The 24,176-nt window shown below is 44.9% G+C and overlaps 1 protein-coding gene across 4 annotated transcripts in view; it reads left to right on the top strand.

Annotated features, from left to right (window-relative positions):
* Positions 1–23,897, top strand: part of ATG4C (autophagy related 4C cysteine peptidase) — a 36,142-nt gene extending 12,245 nt beyond the window's left edge. For all 4 annotated transcript variants that reach the window (XM_040407541.1, XM_040407544.1, XM_040407542.1 and 1 more), the window contains exons 6-11: positions 7,397–7,467; positions 9,433–9,554; positions 11,397–11,475; positions 13,145–13,221; positions 17,223–17,342; positions 23,430–23,897. In XM_040407541.1, coding sequence (XP_040263475.1) covers positions 7,397–7,467; positions 9,433–9,554; positions 11,397–11,475; positions 13,145–13,221; positions 17,223–17,342; positions 23,430–23,600 — 640 coding nt within the window. In that variant the 3' untranslated portion in view covers positions 23,601–23,897. The remainder of the gene's footprint in view (positions 1–7,396; positions 7,468–9,432; positions 9,555–11,396; positions 11,476–13,144; positions 13,222–17,222; positions 17,343–23,429) is intronic.
* The last annotated feature ends 279 nt before the right edge of the window (positions 23,898–24,176 follow it).

Here is a 24,176-nt window from a genome sequence, read left to right as displayed (position 1 = left end):
CAGAGGCAGGGTGCCGGCTATGTGATTATGCACACACACACCCGCCTCCTGTATTAAACAATATTATCATTGGGGTTGCAGTGCGCCCTCCCCAGTATTATAATCATTGGTGGAGCAGTGCTTCCTGCACCCTCCCCACCCCCCAGGATTAAAATCATTGGTGGAGCAGTGCGCCCCCACCCCTAAGTATTAAAATCATTGACACAGTGCGCCCTCCCCACCCCTCCAGTATTAAAATCATTGGTGGCAGTGGCCACAGGGTCCCCTCCATTTGGGGTGCAATGGCAGCTTCTGATCGGAGCCCCAGCAGTGTAATCCTGGGGTTCCGATCGGTTACCATGGCAGCCAGGACGCTACTGAAGCCCTGGCTGCCATGGTAATCTCCCTGATGCTGTGTGCACAGGGCAGCAGGGAGAGTGTGAAGTCCTATTCACCCTAATGGATCTCTATCAGGATGAATAGGACAAGGGATAAAAAGATCCCAGGTTCTAACTCCTAAGGCCCCTTTCACAGGGGCGAGTATTCCGCTCGGATTGAACGCATTGCACCCGCACTGAATCCCGACCCATTCATTTCTATGGGGCTGTTCACATGAGCGGTGATTTTCACGCATCACTTGTGCGTTGCGTGAAAATCGCAGCATGCTCCTCTTTGTGCGTTTTTCACGTAACGCAGGCCCCATAGCAATGAATGGGGTTGCGTGAAAATCGCAAGCAAGTGCGGATGCGGTGCAATTTTCACGCACGGTTGCTAGGAGACGATCGGGATGGAGACCCGATCATTATTATTTTCCCTTATAACATGGTTATAAGGGAAAATGGCATTCTGAATAAAGAATGCATAGTAAAATAGCGCTGGAGGGGTTAAAAAAAATAAAAAATAATTTAACTCCCCTTAGTCCAGTTGATCGCGCAGCCGGCTTCTCGTCTGTCTCCTTTGAACAGGATCTGTGGTGAGCATTCATTGCAATAACAGGACCTGTGGTGACGTCACTCCGGTCATCACGTGGTCCATCACCATGGTAAAAGATCATGTGATGGACCACGTGATGACCGGAGTGACGTCACCACAGGTCCTGTTCCTGCAATGAATGCTCACCACAGGTCCTGTTCAGCAAAGGAGACAGAAGGAGATGCCGGGCTGCGCGATCAACTGGACTAAGGTGAGTTAAAAAAAGAATTATTTATTTTCCCCTCACCCATGACGGCACCCAGTGCGACTCAGGACCTCCCATCAGGACAGGAAACCTGAGAAGATAAAAAGGACACACCTCCACCCAACACCAGTTCAGGTTTCCTGTCCTCCGGATGGGAGTTCCTGAGAAGCAGCAGTATTTCTGCGGGACGTACCTCAAAGAAGAAGCCAGCGCTGGGGGGGGGTCTGTGGCATTGCCGTGGGAAGACCTATCCCTGGGGAGCGGTAGTTCTGTGGCCGTGCCGGAAGCCGCTCCCCACAAGTCTGCCTGCGCCCGCACTCGCTGCCGGTCCTGCGGGGAGCCGCTGTGGCCGTGTTCAGGCGGCTCCCCACGCCGGCTTGCCCAGTTTGAGAATGGCGCCCGCGCGTCTGAGCGCTTATGCGCATGCGCGGGGCCATCTTTCGGAGGGCCGGCCGATGACGTCGGGGGGGGGGGGGGGGGGCTTCTCCCTCGACGCGCAGGACCCGGAAGTGAGGGCCGAGGCGCGTCTTTTAAATCTATAAATGCGGCGGCAGGTGCAGGCAGCCAGCGGAGGCACAGTGTGTTTGTGCTGAAGTAGGATCCAGCTAGCAAGCATGTCGGAGCCTACAGATGGACGCGCTGAACCCCTGGACCCCTTGAGGCCTGCAAGTCCGGTATTGGTCCTAAGGATGGGGAAGGAAAAATTCACATGGTGAGAACGTTCCTTTTTTACTAATAAGGTGTTTCTGTCTTAGATCCCAAAGCCTCCAAAAAAGTCGTCTTCCAAGTCAAAACACAGAGTGTGCAGATTGTAAGACGACTCTATCTGCATCCTATCAGAAACCTCTGTGTACGGCATGTATAGACAAACTGGTAGCGGAACAGTCCCAGACCCTTACAAGATCTATGAGGTCCTTAATCAAAGCATCCTTCAAGACATTCAGTAAAGGCCGTGCCAGATCCCCGGATAAAGCCACAGAATGTGATAGTATGGAAATGGACTCGTCCGATAGTGAAGCCAGAGAATCCGGGCAGTTAGATTCCAGTAATTCAGATTCCTCGGACGAGGAATATTCAGGGAAGTCCTTCTTTTCCCCTGAGGATACGCAGCCATTATTAAAAGCGGTCCGAGCAACTATGCAGCTGGAAGACATTAAGCAGACCAGATCAGTTGCGGATCAGGCCTTTCAGGCATTAGGCCCTAAAAAAAATAGGGTTTTTTCTATGCATGAAAGCATGCAGGCGATTATTAAAAGAGTGGAAGAATCCTGACAAAGTTCTTCATACCTTCCTCTGTTAAAAGAAAATACCCTTATGAAGAAAAAGTGTCCTCAAGCTGGGATAGGGCCCCTACGGTGGATGCACCAGTCGCCAAGATTGCAAAAAAGTCTGCCCTCCCATTTGATGATTTAGGTTGTCTTTCTGACCTGTTAGACAAGAAAGCGGACATATATCTTAAACGGGCTTGGGAGACGTCGGCCGCCTGTCTCAGGCCGGCAGTCGCAGCCACCTGGGTTTCCCGGTCACTGAGACTATGGATTGACCAGCTAGAGTCACATCTTAAAGAAAAAAGACCTAGAGAAGAGCTCCTAGCTTCTCTCCCCACCTTCTCAAAAGCAGCTGATTTTTTAACGGATGCCTCCACTGATGTGATGCGCTTTTCCGCCAGAGCCTCTGCTATGTCAAACGCGGCTAGAAGAGCTATTTGGCTTAGATCCTGGAAGGGTGACCAGGGATCTAAGGCCAGACTCTGTGCCCTTCCGTGTGAAGGCGACAGATTATTTGGGTCATCTTTAGATGACATCCTGGAGAAGGCCTCTGACAAAAAAAGGGGGGTTTCCTGTCCCTCAGAAGCCCCCCTTTTTTCGTAGGCCCCAGCAGAGCTTTAGAAGGCAGAGGGGCAAGCCCTACGATAGGAAAGAGAGAGATCGATTTCAGAGGAAATCTAGCGGCTTTCTTTTCAAATCCTAAGATAATAAAAAAGATAAGCAGCAATGACGCCGGGCTCCAAGTTGGGGGGAGACTCTCTTCCTTTCTCCCTGCTTGGTCAAAGGTCACCCAAAACAAATGGGTTTTGGGAGGGATAGCAGAGGGAGTCAGATTGGAGTTTCTCTCCTACCCCCAAAATTTCTTCACCCACACTCCAACTCCGAAAGATCCCTTAAAATCCACAGTTTTAGAGGCAGAGGTTCAGTTGTTATTGGACAAAGGAGTCGTTTGCCAAGTTCCCATAGAAGAGGAGGGCAGGGGGTATTACTCCCCACTCTTTCTAGTAAAGAAACCCAATGGGTCCTTTCGAATGATTCTAAATCTAAAACGACTAAACAAGTTCCTGAAATACAAAAGATTCCGGTTGGAGACGATAAAGACAACTATAGATCTGTTATACAAAGATTGCTGGATGGCAAGTATAGACTTAGAGGATGCTTATTACCACATCCCTATTCATCCCTCCTCCCAAAAGTATTTGAGAACGGCAGTCCAAGTAAAGGGCCAGCTTCTGCACCTGCAATACAGGGCCCTCCCGTTTAGGGTCTCACAAGCCCCGAGAATTTTTACAAAGGTTGTGGCGGAGATGGTGGCATTCCTCCGATTGTCCAGGATAGTGTTAGTACCCTATCTGGACGATTTTTTGTTCATAGCCCAGACGAAGGTACAGTTACAGACGGATCTTGTCCTGGTGTGTTCTCTATTGAAAGATCTGGGATGGAAGGTCAATCGAGAAAAATCTTGCCTAACCCCCTCTCAAAATTGCGTATTTTTAGGGATGCAGCTAGATTCCACAGCTCAGAAAACATTCCTTCCTCAGAAGAAAATAGTTTCAACAAAGGAACATGTTTGGATCCTTTTCCGCTCCTTCCGATGTTCCATCAGGAAGGCGATGGCAGTATTAGGGCACCTGACGGCTACGATTCCCGCAGTGCCGTTTGCTCAGATTCACACAAGATCGTTACAGTGGGATATCTTAAAGAAATGGAATGGTCTTCCACAAACACTAGAGGAAAAATTTCATCTCTCCTCCAGAGCAAGGTATTCCCTCCTATGGTGGACATCCGAGAAGAATCTTTCGGCAGGGATGCCCTGGTCCTTCATAGAACCCATACGGATAACAACAGACGCCAGTCCGTGGGGTTGGGGGGCTCATTCAGATGGGAAATATTGGCAGGGAAGATGGGATTTAAGAACCCGAGCCTGCACATCAAATTACAAGGAACTCAGGGCAGTAGAAAGAGTTCTAAGGGTGGCAGTTCCAGATGTCTTGAACAAAAAACTGGTCTTTTACTCGGACAATTCAACAACAGTGGCCTATATAAATCACCAGGGCGGAACAAAAATACCATCCCTAATCTTCCTCTGCCAGGAAATTTTCAAAAAAGCAGAAGACAGGAACCTGCTCCTATCTGCAAAACATCTAAAGGGAAAAGAGAACACGGTGGCCGACTTTTTAAGCCGAGTGGAACTCAGCCAGGCAGAGTGGAGTCTGAACGGAGAAGTCTTTTCCCAGATTGTCTTAAGGTTTGGGACCCCAACTATAGACCTCTTCGCTACCCGGAAGAACAGGAAGACAGAGAGGTTCTTCTCCTTAAATCACACAGAGAACCCCACGGCCGTGGACAGTCTGGCCCAGGATTGGAGCCGAGAACGCGGCTATGCCTTCCCACCTATTTCCCTAATTCCACAAGTACTGAAGAAAGTACGGAGGGAGGGAGCCTCTATAATCCTGGTAGCCCCGAAATGGCCCAAAAGGATCTGGTACTCCACCCTGTTAAATCTAGCCAGAAGCCCCCCCCTGGACGATCCCTCCAAGGGAGGACCTCCTTCTCCATGGGCCTGTATGCCACCCCAATCCGGAGATTCTACAATTGGCAGTGTGGAGTTTGACAGGGGCATCTGGTTGAGGAGAGGGCTTTCTAACAAGGTTGTTTCCACCCTTCTAGGCAGTAGGAAAGCTACAACAGCCAGGAAATATAATAGAGTGTGGAATATCTTTGCTTCCTTTCTAGGGTCTAGTCCTGATCCATTTAAACCTCCAGAAATACCTAAAGTTTTAGACTTCTTGCAGGCAGGTTTAGACAAGGGACTCAAAGCCTCCACCCTAAAAGTACAGGTATCAGCCTTGAGCTATTTTTTCGACTACCAGTTAGCAATGCATTCTTGGGTCAAACGTTTTCTTTCTGCCGCGGCCAGAATCCATCCTTCTGTAAGGCCTCTTTCCCCCCCATGGGATTTAAACAGGGTCTTGACAGCCCTAACCGATAAGCCATTTGAGCCCTTGTTAGAGATCCCAATTGACATCCTGTCCATTTAAAATGGCTTTTCTACTGGCAATCACCTCTGCTAGGAGGGTCTCGGAGATCCAGGCCTTCTCTGCACATCCACCATGTACTGTCATCCAGGACAATCAAGTAGTAATTAGGCCCCTGCCTTCCTTCCTTCCCAAAGTTGTCTCGGATTTTCACAGGAGCCAGGACATTGTGTTGCCTTCCTTTTTTCCTAACCCCTCCAATAGCAGGGAAAAAAGTTTTCATTGCTTGGACGTTAAAAGATGCTTGTTAGTTTACCTGGATGTTACGTCTTCATGGAGGAAAGACGAGAACCTTCTTGTCCAGTTTTTAGGGGGGAATAGGGGTAAGAAAGCATCCTGCGGGGTTATTGCCAGATGGGTGAAGAAGGCCATAACAAAGGCTTAAATCTCCTTGGGTCTTTCCCCTCCTTCTGGGTTCGGGGCCCATTCTACTCGGGCAGTGTCTACTTCATGGGCTGAAAGGGCTGACGTGTCCTTAGCTCAGATTTGTAGGGCAGCTACATGGAGTTCCCCACATACCTTTCTCAAACATTATAGGTTGCAGCTCCATTCTGACGCCTCATTTGGGCAGAAGGTCCTGCAGGCTGTGGCCCCCCCCCCCCCCCTAGACTCTACTTATAGTCTATCTCGCACTGGGTGCCGTCATGGGTGAGGGGAAAACAACATTGCTTACCGGTAATCGTTTTTCTCGATACCCATGACGGCACCCGATAGTTCCCTCCCCATATATAGATACATATACAGATACATTTATAAATATATATAAGGTATCAGTCAGGTCTATATGAAGTAATATAGATTTAAAAAAAAAAAAAAAAAAAGGGTCTTTAATCCCTTATCACTTCTCTCCGGAGAACAATTTATTTCTTCCACTGGTGTTGGGTGGAGGTGTGTCCTTTTTATCTTCTCAGGTTTCCTGTCCTGATGGGAGGTCCTGAGTCGCACTGGGTGCCGTCATGGGTATCGAGAAAAACGATTACCGGTAAGCAATGTTGTTGTTTTTTTTAACCCCTCCAGCGCTATTTTACTATGCATTTTTGTATTCAGAATGCTATTTTCTCTTATAACCATGTTATAAGGGAAAATAATACAATCTACAGAACACCAATCCCAAGCCCGAACTTCTGTGAAGTTTGGGTACCAAAGATGCGCGATTTTTCTCACGCAAGTGCAAAACGCATTACAATGTTTTGCACTCGCGCGGAAAAATCGCGCGTGTTCCCGCACATTTTCCCGCAACGCCTGTGTAAAAGAGGCCTAAGGGGGGAAATAGTTATTAAAAAAAAGTAAAAAATAAATATTAGGTATAAATCGCCTCCTTTCCCATAAAATAAATCTATTGCATATTGCCACGTCTGAAAAGTCCAAACTATTAAAATATATATATATATATATATATATATATATATATATATTAGAGAAAAAAAAATTCTTCAAAAATGAAAATGCATAGAATATCGGTATAAAGTTAGTATTTTTGTATTTATTTTTTTATTCAAGACAGTTATGGTTCCTTGGGGGTGGGGGTTATAGTTGCAGTTTCTGCTATTTTTGGCGTGCTTAGTTTTTCTCTTTGTACTTATTTAATATTTTGTATACCTTATGCTCCCAGGTAAGGTCATAACAGTCCTTTTGGCCAGGCTTACATGGCATGATGAAGATGGCAGTGCAGCACTGACATTGTGTCCATTGATTGTCTACGTGGTTACATTGTGACATATCGCCACCTATGATTCGTCTGTCACCAAAACGTCAACCCTTGAGGAATTTTGGTTGCAAATTGCACGCCACATTGCCATTGTAGTCCACAATGTAAGACGTCAAAGTACGACTCCTGTGACCTGTCTGCGTTCCATAGTCAGCAAGCAGCTACATTGTTTTAACCTTGTAAGACAAACACGATACATTGTAACCTGTCGTCTAACGTTTTCCAGGAAAGCAATGGAAGATTCCGTTGACCCAGAGCTTCAGGGGATTTCCATATACGTTGCTCAGGACTGTACAAGTAGGTGGCGTCCTCTTCACTTCCTTAAAGGTTTCTGACACTGATTTCAAATTTAGAAAATGGTCTGACCGTGATGTGACGTGTAATAATGCCGCACAAATACCTTTTGGCTCCTGTCTTTTCCAGTGATGTGAGCGTGCTCCGATATTTACATTGCAAGCTGACAATCTGTAGCTGCTTCCTATTGTGTTGCTAGACTACAATTCCCATGCTGCATAGGGCTGGCTCAGATCCTCCCAGTACACCACCTGCCTAGCTGACAGTGTGCCCACTCCACATCCCGTCGCCATCTTGGCCCTCCAAGGCTCAGTGATGGCTGAGCTGGTGTGTCTTAAACTTGCACCTGAACAGCAGCGTTAAGTTACAAACTAAGGGCTCGTGTGAAGCCCATGCTGTGGACCGCAAATTGTGGGGCAGCCGCACAGGGATCACAGACCCCTTCACTTGAATGGGTCTGCGATCCTTCCGTTCCGCAAAAAGAGAGAACTTTTTCAATCTTTTTGCGGTGCGGAAGCACGGAACGGAACCCCAGAAAGCACTCCGTAGGGCTTCCGTAGTGTTCCGTTCCGCATCTCTGGATTTGCGGACCCATTGAAATGAATGGGTCCGCATACGTGATGCAGAATGGCCACGGAACGGTACCTGTGTATTGCGGATCCGCAAATGCGGTCCGCAATACGGCAACGGGCATCACGCGTTTGTGTGAACGAGCCCTAAGGGGCACATTTATTAAGACCGCTGTTTTAGACTCCGCTCTTGATAAGCCCCTGCACTGGCGTTGGATCCGCCGAAGTTATGTAGAGGTGCAGGCCTCTCCATAACTCCTGCGCATCCACCGCCGCTTCTAAATGTAAGACTGCTTCCTTGCTGTCTTACATTTAGACCATTTTCTACGCCAAAAACAGGTGTAGAAAATGGGAAGGGCGACTTTGCACCACCATCTGTCCCAGAAATACGTCTAATATAGGTGCATTTATGTTTAATAAATGATCCCCTATGTGTTTGCGACTTTTAAACTTTTTACAAAATGGTGGCATCTCCTCCCTTTTTATGCCGCCCTCGCTACTTTTCACAAAGGGGGCATGGCAAGGGCAGGAAGGAGGCAGGACCTCCCACCCGACAAATTTAACGGTTTTCTAGCGCAAATGAAGCCAGAATTCTACTGAAGCTCAGAGCTGTCATAGGTTTCTGTATAGGGGCGAACGGACTCCAGGAGGATGCTTCTAATTTATGATGCGCCTAATTTAGGACGAGGCCTCATCTTCCGGCGGTGCAGGAATTGTCGAGACCAGCACAGAAAGTGCCGGCCTTGATAAATCTCCCCCACGTGTTAGAACCACGCAGCTTTGTAAACTAAAGAGGCTGATACATTTTGCCTGCCCTGATACATTGTAACAAACCATTTTGTGTCGGGAGTAAGGTTTGTACTGTTGATGTGTTTAGCGCACAGAAGATACTGGACACAATTGTAATAAGTTGCATGCAACCTCTCGATGCAATAGTGTTCCTATTCACTGACAGCAAGCATAGGGCACGCTGGAATATGTGTGGATGGGTCGCACTGTATGGGAAAAAAAAAATGCCTGCTGTCTTCAGAAACGGCTCCACGCCTGTCCATAGGTTGTCTGGTATTACTGCTCCATTGAAGTGAATGGAGCTGAGCTGCAATACCACGCTTTACCTGTGGACAGGTGTGGTGCTGTTCGGGAGACAGCAGTCATGTTCAGCTTATCTTCAAACCACGGTTTGTGGCCAGAAGTTTTGTAAAAAAAAATGGATGACTGCAAACAGATCTTAAAAAAATGTGAGGAATTGGTGCTTGGACAATTTTTACACTTTGTGTGTTTACTCGCTGAAACCTGGAGTACCCCTTTAATCAGCATTGCGAGGTGATGCGTTGCGGCACTTGAAGCTTGCTGGCAGAACATCTCTGATGTAAAGGTTACGTTTTCCTTGTTTCCACAGTTTATCGCGACGACGTCTACGACCAGCAGGATAACTCTGACTGTGACAAATCCGTTCTCATTCTGGTTCCTGTCAGACTTGGCGGGGAAAGGACCAATACTGAATATTTCGCATTTGTGAAGGTAGGGGGACGATGAGGGGGTCGTCTATTGTCCCACCGTACACATGGGGAGGCTTTTCAACGCTTAATTTATTTATTTATTTTTTTATCTTATGCATGATTGTGAAATAAAACCCTGCCATTCCTCCACTTAAATTTACTAAATTATAATGGAAAGCGCAGTATAATATAGGGATCGACCGATTATCGGCTTTACCGATATTATCGGCTGATATTGAGGATTTTGACGGTTATCGGCATCTATTTTGCCGATATACCGATAACGTATTGGGAACACAGAACGCGCTGCTCTCAGCGCTCTCTGTGTTCCCTCCGCAGCACAGGGGAGAAGGAAGCAGTGTCTCCTCCCCCTGTGCTGCTGCTGCCGCCAATGAGAGGAGAGAAGATAAGAGGAGGGGCGGGGCTGTGGCCACCGCTCCACCAATGAAGATAAGTCTTTCATTAATTCATATACAGGAGGCGGGAGCTGGCTGCAGAATCACATAGCCGGCTCCCGACCTCTGAGCGGTAGCTGCGGTCCGCGGTAGTTAACCCCTTAGGTGCCGCGGATCGCAGCTACCGCTCAGAGGTCGGGAGCCGGCTATGTGATTCTGCAGCCAGCTCCCGCCTCCTGTATATGAATAAATGAGACTTATCTTCATTTGTGGCGCAGTGTGCCTCCCCCCCAAGCCCCCCAATATTAATCATTGGTGGCGCAGTGCGCCCCCCCCCCCCCTCCCCAGTATTAATCATTGGTGGCAGTGGCCACAGGATCCCCTCTCCCCTGCTCCTCCGATCGGAGCCCCAGCTGTGTAATCCTGGGGCTCCGATCGGTTACCATGGCAGCCAGGACGCTATTGAAGCCCTGGCTGCCATAGTCGGCTCCATGCTGCTGTGTGCACAGAGCACAGGGCAGCAGGGAGAGTGCGAGATCCTATTCACTCTGATAGAGATCTATCAGGGTGAATAGGACAAGGGTTCTAGTCCCTAAGGGGGCTAAAAGTTAGTAAAAAAAAAAAACACTAAAATATTAAGTATAAATGAAAAAGATTTACAAAAAAATACACGTTAACAATAAACATATTAATTTTCAGCAGATTTGTGTAGGAAAATTTTATATTTTTTTTTCTCCAAAAATAAAGATTCCCAGAATATCGGTATAAATTATCGGTATCTGCCCTAAAAAATCAATATCGGTCGATCCCTAGTATAATGTCTAACGAGCCTCCTTTCCCAATCTCTGCCATAAACCTATTTTTTTTTTTTTTTATCGCATGTGTTTTTTTTTTTGTTTTTTTGCGGAACCATTCACTTCAATGGGGCTACAAAAACCGGAAATGACTTTGTGCATTCCGTTTCCACGTAGCAGTTTTGCAAAAATAATTGAACATGTCGTCATATTCTTGTCCGTTTGACAGACAAGGATAGGACAGCTCTATACAGGGAAGGACATTTTGTTCCGTAAAACACTGAACACACACGCCGGTATCTGTTTTGCGGATCTGCAATTCCAGACTGCAAAAACTGCTATGGGCGCGTACATGAGCCCTTATCCTTTGTTTCTCCAGAGATGAGCAGCAACTGACGTCTGCTTGTCTTGGGAGTGCAGCCTGTGTATATTGAGTTGTTTTGTTTTTTTTTGTTTTTTTTTCCTAGTTCTGTACAGTCCCTTTAATACTTTTAGGCTAGGGCTACACGACGAAATGTCGCGCGACAATTTTTATAACTATAGTCGATAGTGTCGCACTGCGACACGACAGTAGCAAAAAATCCAGTCTGACACCGTACATTACCATTATAAATTGTTGTGCGGCAAATGTCGTTGTGTAGCCCTAGCCTTATGCTGTTATTTTCTTGTCCTCAGGGGATCCTCAGCCTTGAATATTGTCTTGGTATCATTGGGGGTCGACCAAAACAGTCCTATTACTTTGTGGGATTTCAAGGTAGGTACCAGAACACACATACTGTGCTCTCCTGTTGGATTACATATGAGGTATTACAATTATTTTACTGTTTTGGGTTACAAAGTACTTTTAACAGATAATAAAAAAAAAAAGAATTTTTTTTTTTTTTTTTTTTTGCAGCATTTAACCACTTAGATGCTGCAATTGTTAAAGGGGTTATCTCATGACTTGATGACTTGTGTAAAAAAATAAAATAAAAAATAAATAAAATAATCAGACCTATAAAACATATCTTTTTTCTGACAAACCTAGAACCAGCCCTGCACCTCACATGTATCCAAAGATCTTACCATTCATTGCTCTGCTAGATTTATATCAAGCTGGCAGCTCAGGGGGCGTGTCCTTTCTGCTGAAGCTCAGGGGGCGTGTCCTTTCTGCTGGTGCTCTCTCCCTATAACAGCTCAGGAGGCAGTTGAAGGATGAAACTGAGCGTGTGCAGATATCTGACCTGGACAAAGAAATAATAAGAAAAAAAAACAATAGCAGGTGGCACTATACAGATACATTTTATTGAATAGCTCAGTGGCTATGCTGCATTTTTAATGACATGCAATCACAAAACTATTCAGATCCAGGTGCTGGTTTGAAAACTGTAGAATATCTTTTTCATGCGGCAACCCGTATAATACAGATGAGTTATCCTCTGGATAGGTCATTAGTATCAGATCGGCGGGGATCAGACAGCCCTGGTGATTAGCTGTTTGTAGAGGCCGCAGCTCACCCCGTCCAGCGCAGTGCATTGTACAGCGGCCATGTTTAGTATTGCAGCTCAGCCTCATTCACTTGAATTGGACTGAGCTGCACCGGTGGGCGCCGCGGCCCCTTCAGACGGCAGGTGCTGGGAGTTGGACTCCTGCCGATCTGATATTGATGATCTTTCCTGATTATAGGCCATCAAAATCTCAGACAACCCCTTTAATGACCGCCAGAGTTATATTATATTTGATAATCCGGCACCTCTCATTTTTTATAGATTTGATTTTTTTTTTTTTATGGGACCAAAAACAGAGAGCTGCCATCTGTAAATGACCATTCTCAGCCTGAATAATTACCGCCACGCCGAGGCCTCTATTAATTAATCAGATCCCACCAAAGTCCACTCATTTGTCACTTAGCCGCCATTGTAATTGGTTTCCGCAGACCGCGTCTTTAATTTCCTGCCCTGCATAAACAAGGCATATTTTACCCTCCGTCTAATGAAAGTTTAAGCGCGCTCGCTCTTCTCATTTGGCAGGCTTTATTTACATATTTACATTCCAGCAGTTTAAGCGCGGCGAGTTGACGTTAAGATGACAAGCAATACGTCCTCGTTGTCGGCACCGCTCCGCCGTCGCATTTTTCATCGCCGAACTCCGGAATATAATTGTGTGTTTGTGAAAGTAATTTCATCACCAAAAATTAAATGACAGACTCATCACTTTCATAAAAAAAAAAATTCTGCTTATACAAGCATCTTTGATTATGCAGAAGTTAATCTGTCCCGTTAAGGGGCGCGCATCCGTCACGGCGCCTCCGATGGCAGGAGCCTTTGTCTGCGATTTTTATTTTTTATTTTTTCTCCTCTGTTCTTCTGCATAGAAATTGGATTGTAAGCGGTGTGATAATAAAGTGTGTTTGGAATTACTTATCTTCTGTTTTGTCCTTGCAGATGACAGCTTGATATACATGGATCCTCATTACTGCCAATCTTTTGTAGATGTCAGCATAAAGGATTTCCCTCTCGAGGTAATGTCGCCGCGCGTTTTAGCTCCGTTCTCTCGCTCTAAATTAGGCACTAATTATGAAGTGAGATCGTACAGCGATTTCTGGGTAATCTTGTGCCGTTCTCAGGGTTTAAGTAATGACCTCCCTCCCAAAAAAAAAAGTTACAAAAACTCATAGTAGTGGTCATGCTCTTGCACTCCTATCTCGGCATGACCACACATAGAGCAGCCACTGACACTTAAAGGGGTTCTCCGAGTTCAGAGCTGAACACGGACATCCCTCCATTTTTCACCCTGGCAGCCCCCCTGACATGTTTATGCTCCGATGCTCTCCTTTGCCCTGCGCTAAATCGCGCAGGGCAAAGGCATTTTTAGGAGTTCCGGTGACATAACGGGCTCTCCATGGGCCTGCCAGGAACCTCAGTGATGTCACCGGCACTGATGGGCGGGATTTATCGCTGCCCTAGCCAGTAAAACTGCTAGGGCAGCGCTAAAGCCCAACCATCAGAGCCGGTGACGTCACCAAACACACTGCCGGGCGGAGAGTTTCCACCCGGCAGTGTGTTATTGAAAACAAGAGACCTTGCCCTGCGCGATTTGGCATGAGATGCTCCGATGCTAGCCTCAGGGGGGCTGCCTGGGTAAAAATAAGGGTATGTCCGGGTTTAGCTCTGATCCGGGACAATCCGTTTAAAGTAAGTGGCATTTATCATGTAGAGAAAGTTTAATACAGGGCACTTACTAATGTATTATGATTGTCCCATATTGCCTCCTTTGCTGGATTCCCTTTTCAATCACATTATAAACCGCTCATTTCCATGGTTATGACCACCCTGCAATGCAACAGTGGTGGTCGTGTTTGCACACTGTAGGAAATAGTACCAGCCTCTCGGGTGGCCGGGACTGCAGGTGCTCATATAGGCTGGTACTTTGTCCTATAGTGTGCAAGCACGACCAGCACTGATGGATTGCAGGGTGGTCATAACCCATGGAAACTAGCAGCGTATAATGTGATGGGGGAAAAATGAATCCAGCCAGCAAAGGAGGCAATATGGAGAATCACAATACATTAGTAAGTGCCTTGTATTAACTTTATCTACATGATAAATGCTATTTGCTGAATTGAGAGAACCCCTTTAAGTGGAGTGGAGCCTGTCAAATGATGTAACATTTTAGGCAGCAAATGAACAGTCAGTTCTTAAATTTGGTGCATTGGAAGCGGGAAAAATGAGCCAGTGTGAGGATTGTGATAACTGGATAACCGGGTCAGATCCTATCCGAAGCGGCTGGTCTTATGGAGTGATCCTGGTATGTACGGTTAGTACTTGCCAAAAGTGGTCCAACCACTGAACCAGCGACAGGGATTATTTATGTATGTGGGCAGAGGAGGCGAGTCCATCTGGTCCGATCCCATAGAAGAGCTACTGTAGAGGAGACTGCAGAAAACTGCGCTATTTTCGGAGGACACGTCCATGTTTTAGAATTGTGGACAACCCCTTTAAGTACACTGGGCACATTGCTAGACTCTTGGGGAAATTGGAGGTCTTTAAGGGGGATGTAATCACCCAGGCTAGTCAAAAATGTCAGATACGGAGTCTTGTAAGCCTTAAAGGGGTTATCCAGAATTAGAAAAACCATAGTGCTACTTCCAAAAACAGCGCTGCACCTGTCCATGGGTTGTGTCTGGCATTCCAGCTCGGCTCCATTACAAAGAATAGGTTTGAGCTGCAATATCCCACGCAACCTGTAGATGGGTGTGGCACTGTTTTGGCATAAAGCAGCCATGTTTTTCTTATCCTGGGCGTCTCTTCTAATAAGTTGGACAGACGGATACATTTTATTGTACTTTGATACATTGTAACAAACAAAACAGTAGTTCTGCTGGGGTGTATAACTTGCAGGGCATTGGGTAAATTGAAACTTTTCGTAACAAATTCTCAACAGTGAGAAACATTGTGTCTGGATGGAGTTCAGCCTGGCTTTTCACCATCTCTGCTTGCTGTCTTTGAATGGAAACATTCTTATTTACGCCCAACTTGCGCTTGGTATTTTTGAGACAATATGGCAAGAACATCCAAAAATGAATGCATGACCTGATGTAGGGATGTCATTAGCCTGGCAAAAAGTGTACCAGATCATGTTCATTTGTCAAGCTGTATTAAAAAAAAAAAAGGAACAGGGCGGTATGGTTATATGTTTGGCTGTATGACACCAGTCCTATATTGCCATTTGAGCTATGTATCGGGGAAGAACTTTCTTTTTAACCACCCCCCCCCCCCCCCCAAAACCTTGGCACGCTGACATCAGGCCGTCCTGACAATGATGGATAGAGCCCAGCGGAGTCATGTACATTTCACTAAAGCTCAGACTCTGCGCCGAACGATTTGCAAATCTAATTGGGTAGAATCACATGCACATTACCACGCTCAAACATTGCTTCCCGTCAATGTGGAGGGCGAGGAAGCTTTAGTCAAGGTAAAAAAGAAAAAATTTAGAAGTGGAGGAGGGAACGGGGACATAAGGCTTACTAAAATAGGATGGACTCTCATCAGACGCCGTTTCTTGGATGGATAAGTCGCCCTAAACGGAATCGTAGAAACTGTGGGACATGACGTTGGTCATGTTAATTTCTGTAGTTGGAACGCTAGATGTTGGCATAGCAGAAATTGCTGTACGTGCAGCTCTAGACGTAATGTATCACAGCAATCTGGTGGGTTAGGCTAATTTCACGTCTGTGCTTTACCTTTCTGCTATTGAGATCCGTCATAGGATCTCAATAGCAGGGGCAAACTCTTCCATTTTGTCCCCATTCATTGTCAATGGGGACAAAACTGAACGAAACGGAATGCATTCTGTTCAGTTTGGTTGCATCCCCATCGCGGACAGAATAACGCTGCGAGTAGCGTTTCTGTCCACGATGTGGTGAGGAGCAAGACTGATCTCTGACACAATAGAAAATGGATCTGTCCTCCATTGACTTGACTTTCAATGGAGTTCATAACTGATCCGTCTTGGCTGTTTTAGAGAGAATGCAACTGGATCCATTCATGACGGATGCAGACGGGTGTATTATTGTGACAGAAGCGGTTTTGTTGATCCATGACGGATCCAGCAAAAACGCTGGCGTGAAGAAACGCCATGTTTTTAAGTAAGGCTACAATCACTTGGTGTCACAGGCGTTTTTATCAACTTAAAAAAAACTATAAACATTTATTTATTTTTTTAAATGGTCTGACACTTTTTTTTACTTTTTTGAGTTGTATTTTAATTTTTTGGTAAGCTTCTGTGATGCATACGACTTATTTATTATTTTATTTTTTATTTTTTTAATTCCTTTTTGGGGAAATGACGAAAAACAGCATATCTGAGTTTTAGTTTTTCAGTGATACCAGTTATGTTTAAACTTTTTTGACTTAGATTTTGTAATTTATTTTTATTTTTTTAAATCTTTTTTAAAACTTTAGTAAATGCCATGTATGGAGCTAGCTCCACTCTTGAGCCCCCCCAACCAACCCCTTTTTGAATTTTGGCGCACATTTATCCAAGATGTTGGGATGGGGTTAATGACTGTCTGCAGCCACCACTAGGGGAGCTTACTGTACATTGAACTCGATAAAAAAAAAAAAAAAAAATCCATTCGAGAGCTCCCCCTGGTGGTTGCTGCAGAGACAGGAATAGATTATGACTTTTCATGTCTTTGCAAAAAAGTTGGCGCTCTGTATTCTAAAAAAAAGAGCTATAATTCAGTTACTTTGCATAGTATTTAGGATATCTTTATGGCGTCCGATCATCCCGCATGCAGCAGAGACCAGGCTTCTCTGGCCAGTAAGTTCACATAACATTTCAGCCTGCGGATTTGTTACAATGTATCGGTGCAGGGGACATTCTTTCTGCTTCCTGCTGTGTTTGGCTCACAGAGCATTGCTTGGCTGCCACCATCATGAACAGTTTTAGAAGGTTGTGAGGTCTAATATTGATCTTTCTTGTATTACCATGTCTTGCTGGCGTCTTCTTCCTCCGCAGTCATTCCACTGTCCGTCCCCGAAGAAAATGCCCTTCAAGAAAATGGACCCAAGCTGCACCATTGGATTTTATTGTAGAAACGCATGGGACTTTGAGAGGGTGGTGGATGAACTCACAAAGGTATGTATGTCATGTGATGTATTACAATGTACGCTGATTCCATAAGCAGAATAGTGAGTGCAGCTCTGGAGTATGATACAGGATGTAACTCAGGATCAGTACAGGATAAGTAATGTATGTACACAGTGACTGCACCAGCAGAATAGTGAGTGCAGCTCTGGATGGAGTATAATACAGGATATAACTATGGATTTATATTTAAAGGGGTTCTGCACTTTGTTTTAACTGATGATCTATCCTCTGGATAGTTCATCAGCTTCTGATCGGCAGGGGTCCGACACCTGGGACCCCCGCCGATCAGCTATTTGAGAAGGCAGCGGCGCTCCAGTAGCGCCGCAGCCTTCTCACTGTTTACCACCAGCCCAGTGACGTCACGACTAGTATCAACTAGCGTGGGCGGGGTTAAGCTCTGTTCACTTGAATGGCGCTTAGCCCCGCCCACGCTAGTTGATACTAGTCGTGACGTCACTGGGCCGGCGGTAAACAGTGAGAAGGCCGCGGCCCTACTGGAGCGCCACTGCCTTCTCAAACAGCTGATCGGGGGGGGTCCCGGGTGTCTGACCCCGGCCGATCAGAAGCTGATGAACTATCCAGAGGATAGATCATCAGTTAAAACAAAGTGCAGAACCCCTTTAAGGTTCCTGTACTGATTTAATGGGTATGTACACTTTCAAAGGCAATTTTTTTTATTAATGATTGCATGTTACTCATTTTTGGCTAAAAATCATTTTTTCAATTGGCCTTTATTAAAATAATATTGAGCCATTCTGTCACAAAAGATTAACTGTTTTTCTAACTGTGTGACTGGTACTTTTACTTTCATTTTGTGCTGTCTTCTAACAACCCTGATCTCTAAACTAACGAGGTCATAAACACTTATTTAAGCCACATTCCTATCAGTAAGATGAGAACTGAGCTGTAGTGCGTGTTTATAAGGTCAGAGAGCAGAGATGAGTCCATCTGCTCCTGGTCTGATGGAAAAGACAGAAAATCCAAAGGCTGCTTCTACAGCATCTCTGCTCTGTACAGACAAAGGATGCTATATTTTTAATAAAGACCAATTAAAAAAAAAAATTTAGCTCAAAATTAGTACAATGCAATAATGCAAAAAAAAAAAAATTTCCCCCAAAGGTGTACACAGCCTTTAAGGATTAGCTACGTCTGTCAGTCAGGTAGACTTGTATTTTTCCCTAAATGTGGAGAAATCTGCAAATAAAGGTCCTTAAGGAGTCCTAGTCTTTGAACAAGAGCTTATTTTCAGTATTTTGTAACTTCCCTTTCTGAAAAGCTGGGTCACGAACATGAACACTGTTGTGTTACTTGGTAAAGTTGGGGGAGCTTTAAAAATGACTAATCTTTTCAATAATCTCTAATGGAGACCTGACTAAATGTAACCTGATGGAAGAGGGCGATGCAAAGACTGCTGTTGATCTTTATATTTAATGAAGGATTAGGCTCCATTCACATGTATTTTCTAATCCGCATTCATTTCAATGACCCTGCAAAAAATGCAGACAGCAGTCGGTGTGCGGTCCGCATCCATTGTTCCGTTCCGTTATGCAGATCCGTACAATGCGGTCCGTGGCCCCATTGTAGTCAAGCATCAATAGGTCATCCGCAATTGCAGATCAGTTTGCAGGAAATGGAGAGAATTTTTTTATTAGTACCCTAGCAACATATATTCCTCCTTCCGTTGTTTGGGGTTTTATTTTTTTATTTTTCTCATAAAAACGGAAGTTTTATGCAGAAACACTGATCTGCAAAAAAATGAACGAAAATCTGGAAAAGAAATACTGACGTGTGACTGGACCCTAATTTTTGTTATTCATTAGTAAGAGTCCCGACTACATTTGTTTCCTCATTTTTGCATTTCTTCATAGTAACAGTTTATAAGGCTGAAAAGACATCCATCCAGTTCAGCCTGTTATCCTGCAAAGTTGATCCAGAGGAAATTCCTTCCCGACTCCAATCAGGCATCCGAATAACTTCCTGGATCAATGACCCCTCTCTAGTAGCTATAGCCTGTAATATTATTATGCTCCATAAATACATCCAGGCCCCTCTTGAATTCCTTTATTGTACTCACCATCACCACCTCCTCAGGCAGAGAGCTCCATAGTCTCACTGCTCTTACCGTAAAGAATCCTCTTCTATGTTTGTGTACAAACCTTCTTTCCTCCAGACGCAGAGGATGTCCCCTCGTCACAGATGATGGGAGAGATCTCTGTACTGACCCCTGATATATTTATACATAGTAATTACATCTCCCCTCAGTCGTCTTGTTTATTTATTTTTTTTTTTTTTTCTAAGCTGAATAACCCTAATTTGGATAATCTTTCTGGGTCCTGTAGTCCACCCATTCCAGTTGTTAATTGCCCTCCTCTGAACCCTCTCCAGCTCTGTCTGCCTTGTTCACAGGAGCCCAGAATTATACACAGTACTCCATATTTGGTGTAAGCGGACAGGCCATAGACCCTTCAGGGAGATTACCCAGGGGTACACCCAAGCCCTCCTCAAGGCTGCCAGTCAGGTACATAATGATTAGTGATGAATCATAGGCAATATTGGAATTCGCGATATTTCACAAATTTTTTCGCGAATTCGTGATCTCCAGTTATTGTTTACTTGATTACGAAAATCGGCAATGTAATATATTTGCGATAAATTCGGGTTTAGAATATTCAACACTATTCGTGAATACATAGCTTTATATTCTAAATATTCACAAATTCTCGAAGTGGCAATATTCGCAATTAAAATTCGCAATTTGAATATTTGCTCTCCACACTAATAATGATCAGGAGTCCTCCTGAATTCAACTGTATCATTGTCCTAAGAACAGTGATACAGTTGAATACTGTGGTGCAGTGGCAGTATTTTATGCTTGCCTGTGGTATTTGGTTCTGCTGGGGTAGTATTTTGTGCTGCACTAAGGGTTTGCTAGCCCTTCCTATTTCTTATCCCTTGTGCTGCCCCATCTCATGTCATAAGCGGATCCAGATTGACATGTGGCCATATTTTTTTTTCACTTTGTTCCCAGTCCGGCCCTGATATGTGGTCTGACTAGTGATTTGTAAAGTGGCAGGACTATGTTCTAATCGCCGGCATCTATGGCCCTTTTGATGCAACCCATAATTGTATCTCCTTTGGCAGCAGCTGCCTGACACTGGTTTAAAAAGTTAGAGGCTCTGTCACCCTGATCAACGTGACCCTACCAGGCATATAGCCTGGTTGGGTTGATGACGCTAACAAAAACAATACCTTTCTTTTTGCTGTTGGTGGTCCGGTGGTGGAGAAAAATGAACTTTTAAAAATATGTATATTTAAGTATTCAAGCACCAGGAGGCGGGTCTATGCGGTTTGAGCACCACTCCAACAACGCCCCTCTGCTGCAGTTCACACCCCCTGCCTTTAGATTGACAGTGATGGACTGTACGGGCCGTTCTGGGCATTTGTGCAGGATCTCGGCTCTAGACCACTGTGTAGAGTATACTGTCCTCTGTAGTGTGTAGACAGTATACTGTCCTCTGTAGTGTGTGTATACAGTATACTCTCCTCTGTAGTGTGTATATATACAGTATACTCTCCTCTGTAGGGTGTGTATACAGTATACTGTCCTCTGTAGGGTGTGTATACAGTATACTGTCCTCTGTAGTGTGTGTATACAGTATACTCTCCTCTGTAGTGTGTGTGTGTGTGTATACAGTATACTGTCCTCTGTAGTGTGTAGACAGTATACTGTCCTCTGTAGTGTGTGTATACAGTATACTCTCCTCTGTAGTGGGGGTGTATACAGTATACTCTCCTCTGTAGTGTGTGTGTGTGTGTATACAGTATACTGTCCTCTGTAGTGTGTAGACAGTATACTGTCCTCTGTAGTGGGTGTATACAGTATACTGTCCTCTGTAGTGGGTGTATACAGTATACTGTCCTCTGTAGGGTGTGTATACAGTATACTGTCCTCTGTAGTGGGTGTATACAGTATACTCTCCTCTGTAGGGGGTGTATACAGTATACTGTCCTCTGTAGTGGGGGTGTATACAGTATACTGTCCTCTGTAGTGGGGGTGTATACAGTATACTGTCCTCTGTAGTGGGGGTGTATACAGTATACTGTCCTCTGTAGTGGGGGTGTATACAGTATACTGTCCTCTGTAGTGGGGGTGTATACAGTATACTGTCCTCTGTAGTGGGGGTGTATACAGTATACTCTCCTCTGTAGTGGGGGTGTATACAGTATACTCTCCTCTGTAGTGGGGGTGTATACAGTATACTCTCCTCTGTAGTGGGGGTGTATACAGTATACTCTCCTCTGTAGTGGGGGTGTATACAGTATACTCTCCTCTGTAGTGGGGGTGTATACAGTATACTCTCCTCTGTAGTGGGGGTGTATACAGTATACTCTCCTCTGTAGTGGGGGTGTATACAGTATACTCTCCTCTGTAGTGGGGGTGTATACAGTATACTCTCCTCTGTAGTGGGGGTGTATCCAGTATACTCTCCTCTGTAGTGGGGGTGTATACAGTATACTCTCCTCTGTAGTGGGGGTGTATACAGTATACTCTCCTCTGTAGTGGGGGTGTATACAGTATACTCTCCTCTGTAGTGGGGGTGTATCCAGTATACTCTCCTCTGTAGTGGGGGTGTATCCAGTATACTCTCCTCTGTAGTGGGGGTGTATCCAGTATACTCTCCTCTGTAGTGGGGGTGTATACAGTATACTGTCCACTGTAGTGGGGGTGTATACAGTATACTGTCCACTGTAGTGGGGGTGTATACAGTATACTCTCCTCTGAAAATATGCTATTTTACTTTTCAGCCCCTGCTAATTTTTTTTTAGATTATTGCCCAAAAAATTCTCTATATACAGGTCTTTCAAAAGCAAAAAAGTCTGTTTTGTGCCAGGAGGTGGCGCCATTGGGACATTTTCACCCCTTAATTCTATGGATTCCAGGACCTGTTCAGCCGATTTCTTAGCTTTTGCACTTCAGGTTTTTGCCCAGTTGGTGCAATCTGCTGGTATTATCTGCACTGCCTCTCGTGCGGTCCGGATGTTTCATGATGTGGGTACTAAACTGCTGATGCAGAAGGAAGGATAAACATGTCTGATAATTCAGACTATTTGATAACCTGACACCAGTGGCATAATAGAGGTGCCGGATTATCAGATTTTTATAAATTTTTTGTTTGAGTGGCTAGCTGCAAATATTTTGGCGCCTCCCCGCTTGCATGCTCTCACTTACAACTCCCATCCTCCCTCATGCTGCACCCGTTCCGTGGAAGTCCCTGGCTCGGACCATCAGACTTGCTCCTTACATTGCCAGCAATGAAAATTGATGCCTTCAAGGAGGCCTGTATCACACACCCATAGTCCGTACACAACGTGACCAGGTCATAGATACGCCACTCCGCCCTGTACTCAGCCAGCTACCCACAATGCACCGCTCTGCACTGTATATGCATGGTGACTCAGATCTGGCTCTCCAGCTGTAGTACAACTACAACTCCCAGCATGCACACTTACTCGGATGTTCCCAGAATTGATTTCGGCACTGCTGGAGTTCCAGAGGTGGCTAACCCCTGCGCCAGAAGGTCACTGCTGACCCCACCCTATTTATTTATTTTTTTGTATTTTTAATTTTTTTAATTTTATTTTTTTTAATAGGGGTCTCCACACATGACATGTACTTGCCAGAACTGAAGGGCAGCCGTGTTCCTGGCTTTTTTTTTTTTTTTTACTGGAGCTGATGTGTTTTACATGTCTAGTTACAGAAAGAGCCCAAAACATGTTAGTGGTTTTTTTTGTCTAATTTTTAAGGTCATTTTTACTGCAATTGATATTACTGCTTTTATATGCCTACAATGTAAGAAGGTACAAGAGCAAAGTGTCACCTATCACTCAACCTGTGCATGGGAACATGTGGTGGTATCCAGTAATATTAGGTCTATAAAAATTATACGGATGTAGCAGAGCTGATTTTGCAGCTCAGTTTTGTCTCAAGACACCAAATTTTCCTCACAACAAATTCAGCTCTGCTACATCTTCCCGGAATCCTGCTTTAACGTGATCCTCTATTCTGTATCCCAGGTACTGAAATCCTCCAGCAAGCTGAATTATCCTTTATTTACCTTTGTGAACGGACACGCTCAAGACTTCGAACTGGACTCCACGCCGGTCTACGAGCAGAATGACCTTTTCACAGAGGAGGAGAAGAACAGGTTAAAAAGCTTCACCACCGAGGAGTTTGTCTTGCTGTGATTTATCCCCCCCCCCATGTCCTGTATTTGGAAATTGTGCAGTTTGGGTCAATCCTATAGAAACGCTAGAACCTGGAATGTGTTTATGAATTTTTTTTAATCAAATTTTTTTAAATTAAAATTTTAATGTTTTTATCTTTTGGAGAGGCCTTTTATTTTAGGTCATGTATGAACGCTAACATCTAAGGTGTCATTTTCGAGTCTTGATCACTGTGATTTGTAAGATATTTTGTCTATTCTCGCCACTGTCATCGACTTGTACATTAAAGGCCGCTCCGAATAAATCTGATCCGGTATAAACCTCAGTGACTGACTGGTCCTGTGATTTGGTTCGAAAAATAGAGTAAAGATGACGAAAAAAAGGCCCTAGGCTAGAACCCACGCTGTGTACATCAGGCCTCATGCACACAAGGCAGCTTTTGGAAGCATTTTTATAAGCAGAATGTTGTCTTCTGAAAAAAGCATGAAAACTGCACCAAAAACTCCCCTCTGCGACTGGTGATGAAGAGATTATAAAACTCACAACTGTTTGCTGAAATCCACGATTTTCAATGTACAGACATCTCTATCGTAACAG

The sequence above is a fragment of the Bufo bufo genome, chromosome 9 (genome assembly GCF_905171765.1).
Source record: "Bufo bufo chromosome 9, aBufBuf1.1, whole genome shotgun sequence".
In the NCBI taxonomy this organism is placed as follows: Eukaryota; Metazoa; Chordata; class Amphibia; order Anura; family Bufonidae; genus Bufo; species Bufo bufo.
Note: the sequence above shows the minus strand (reverse complement) of the source record. Positions and strands in the feature narration are given on the sequence as shown.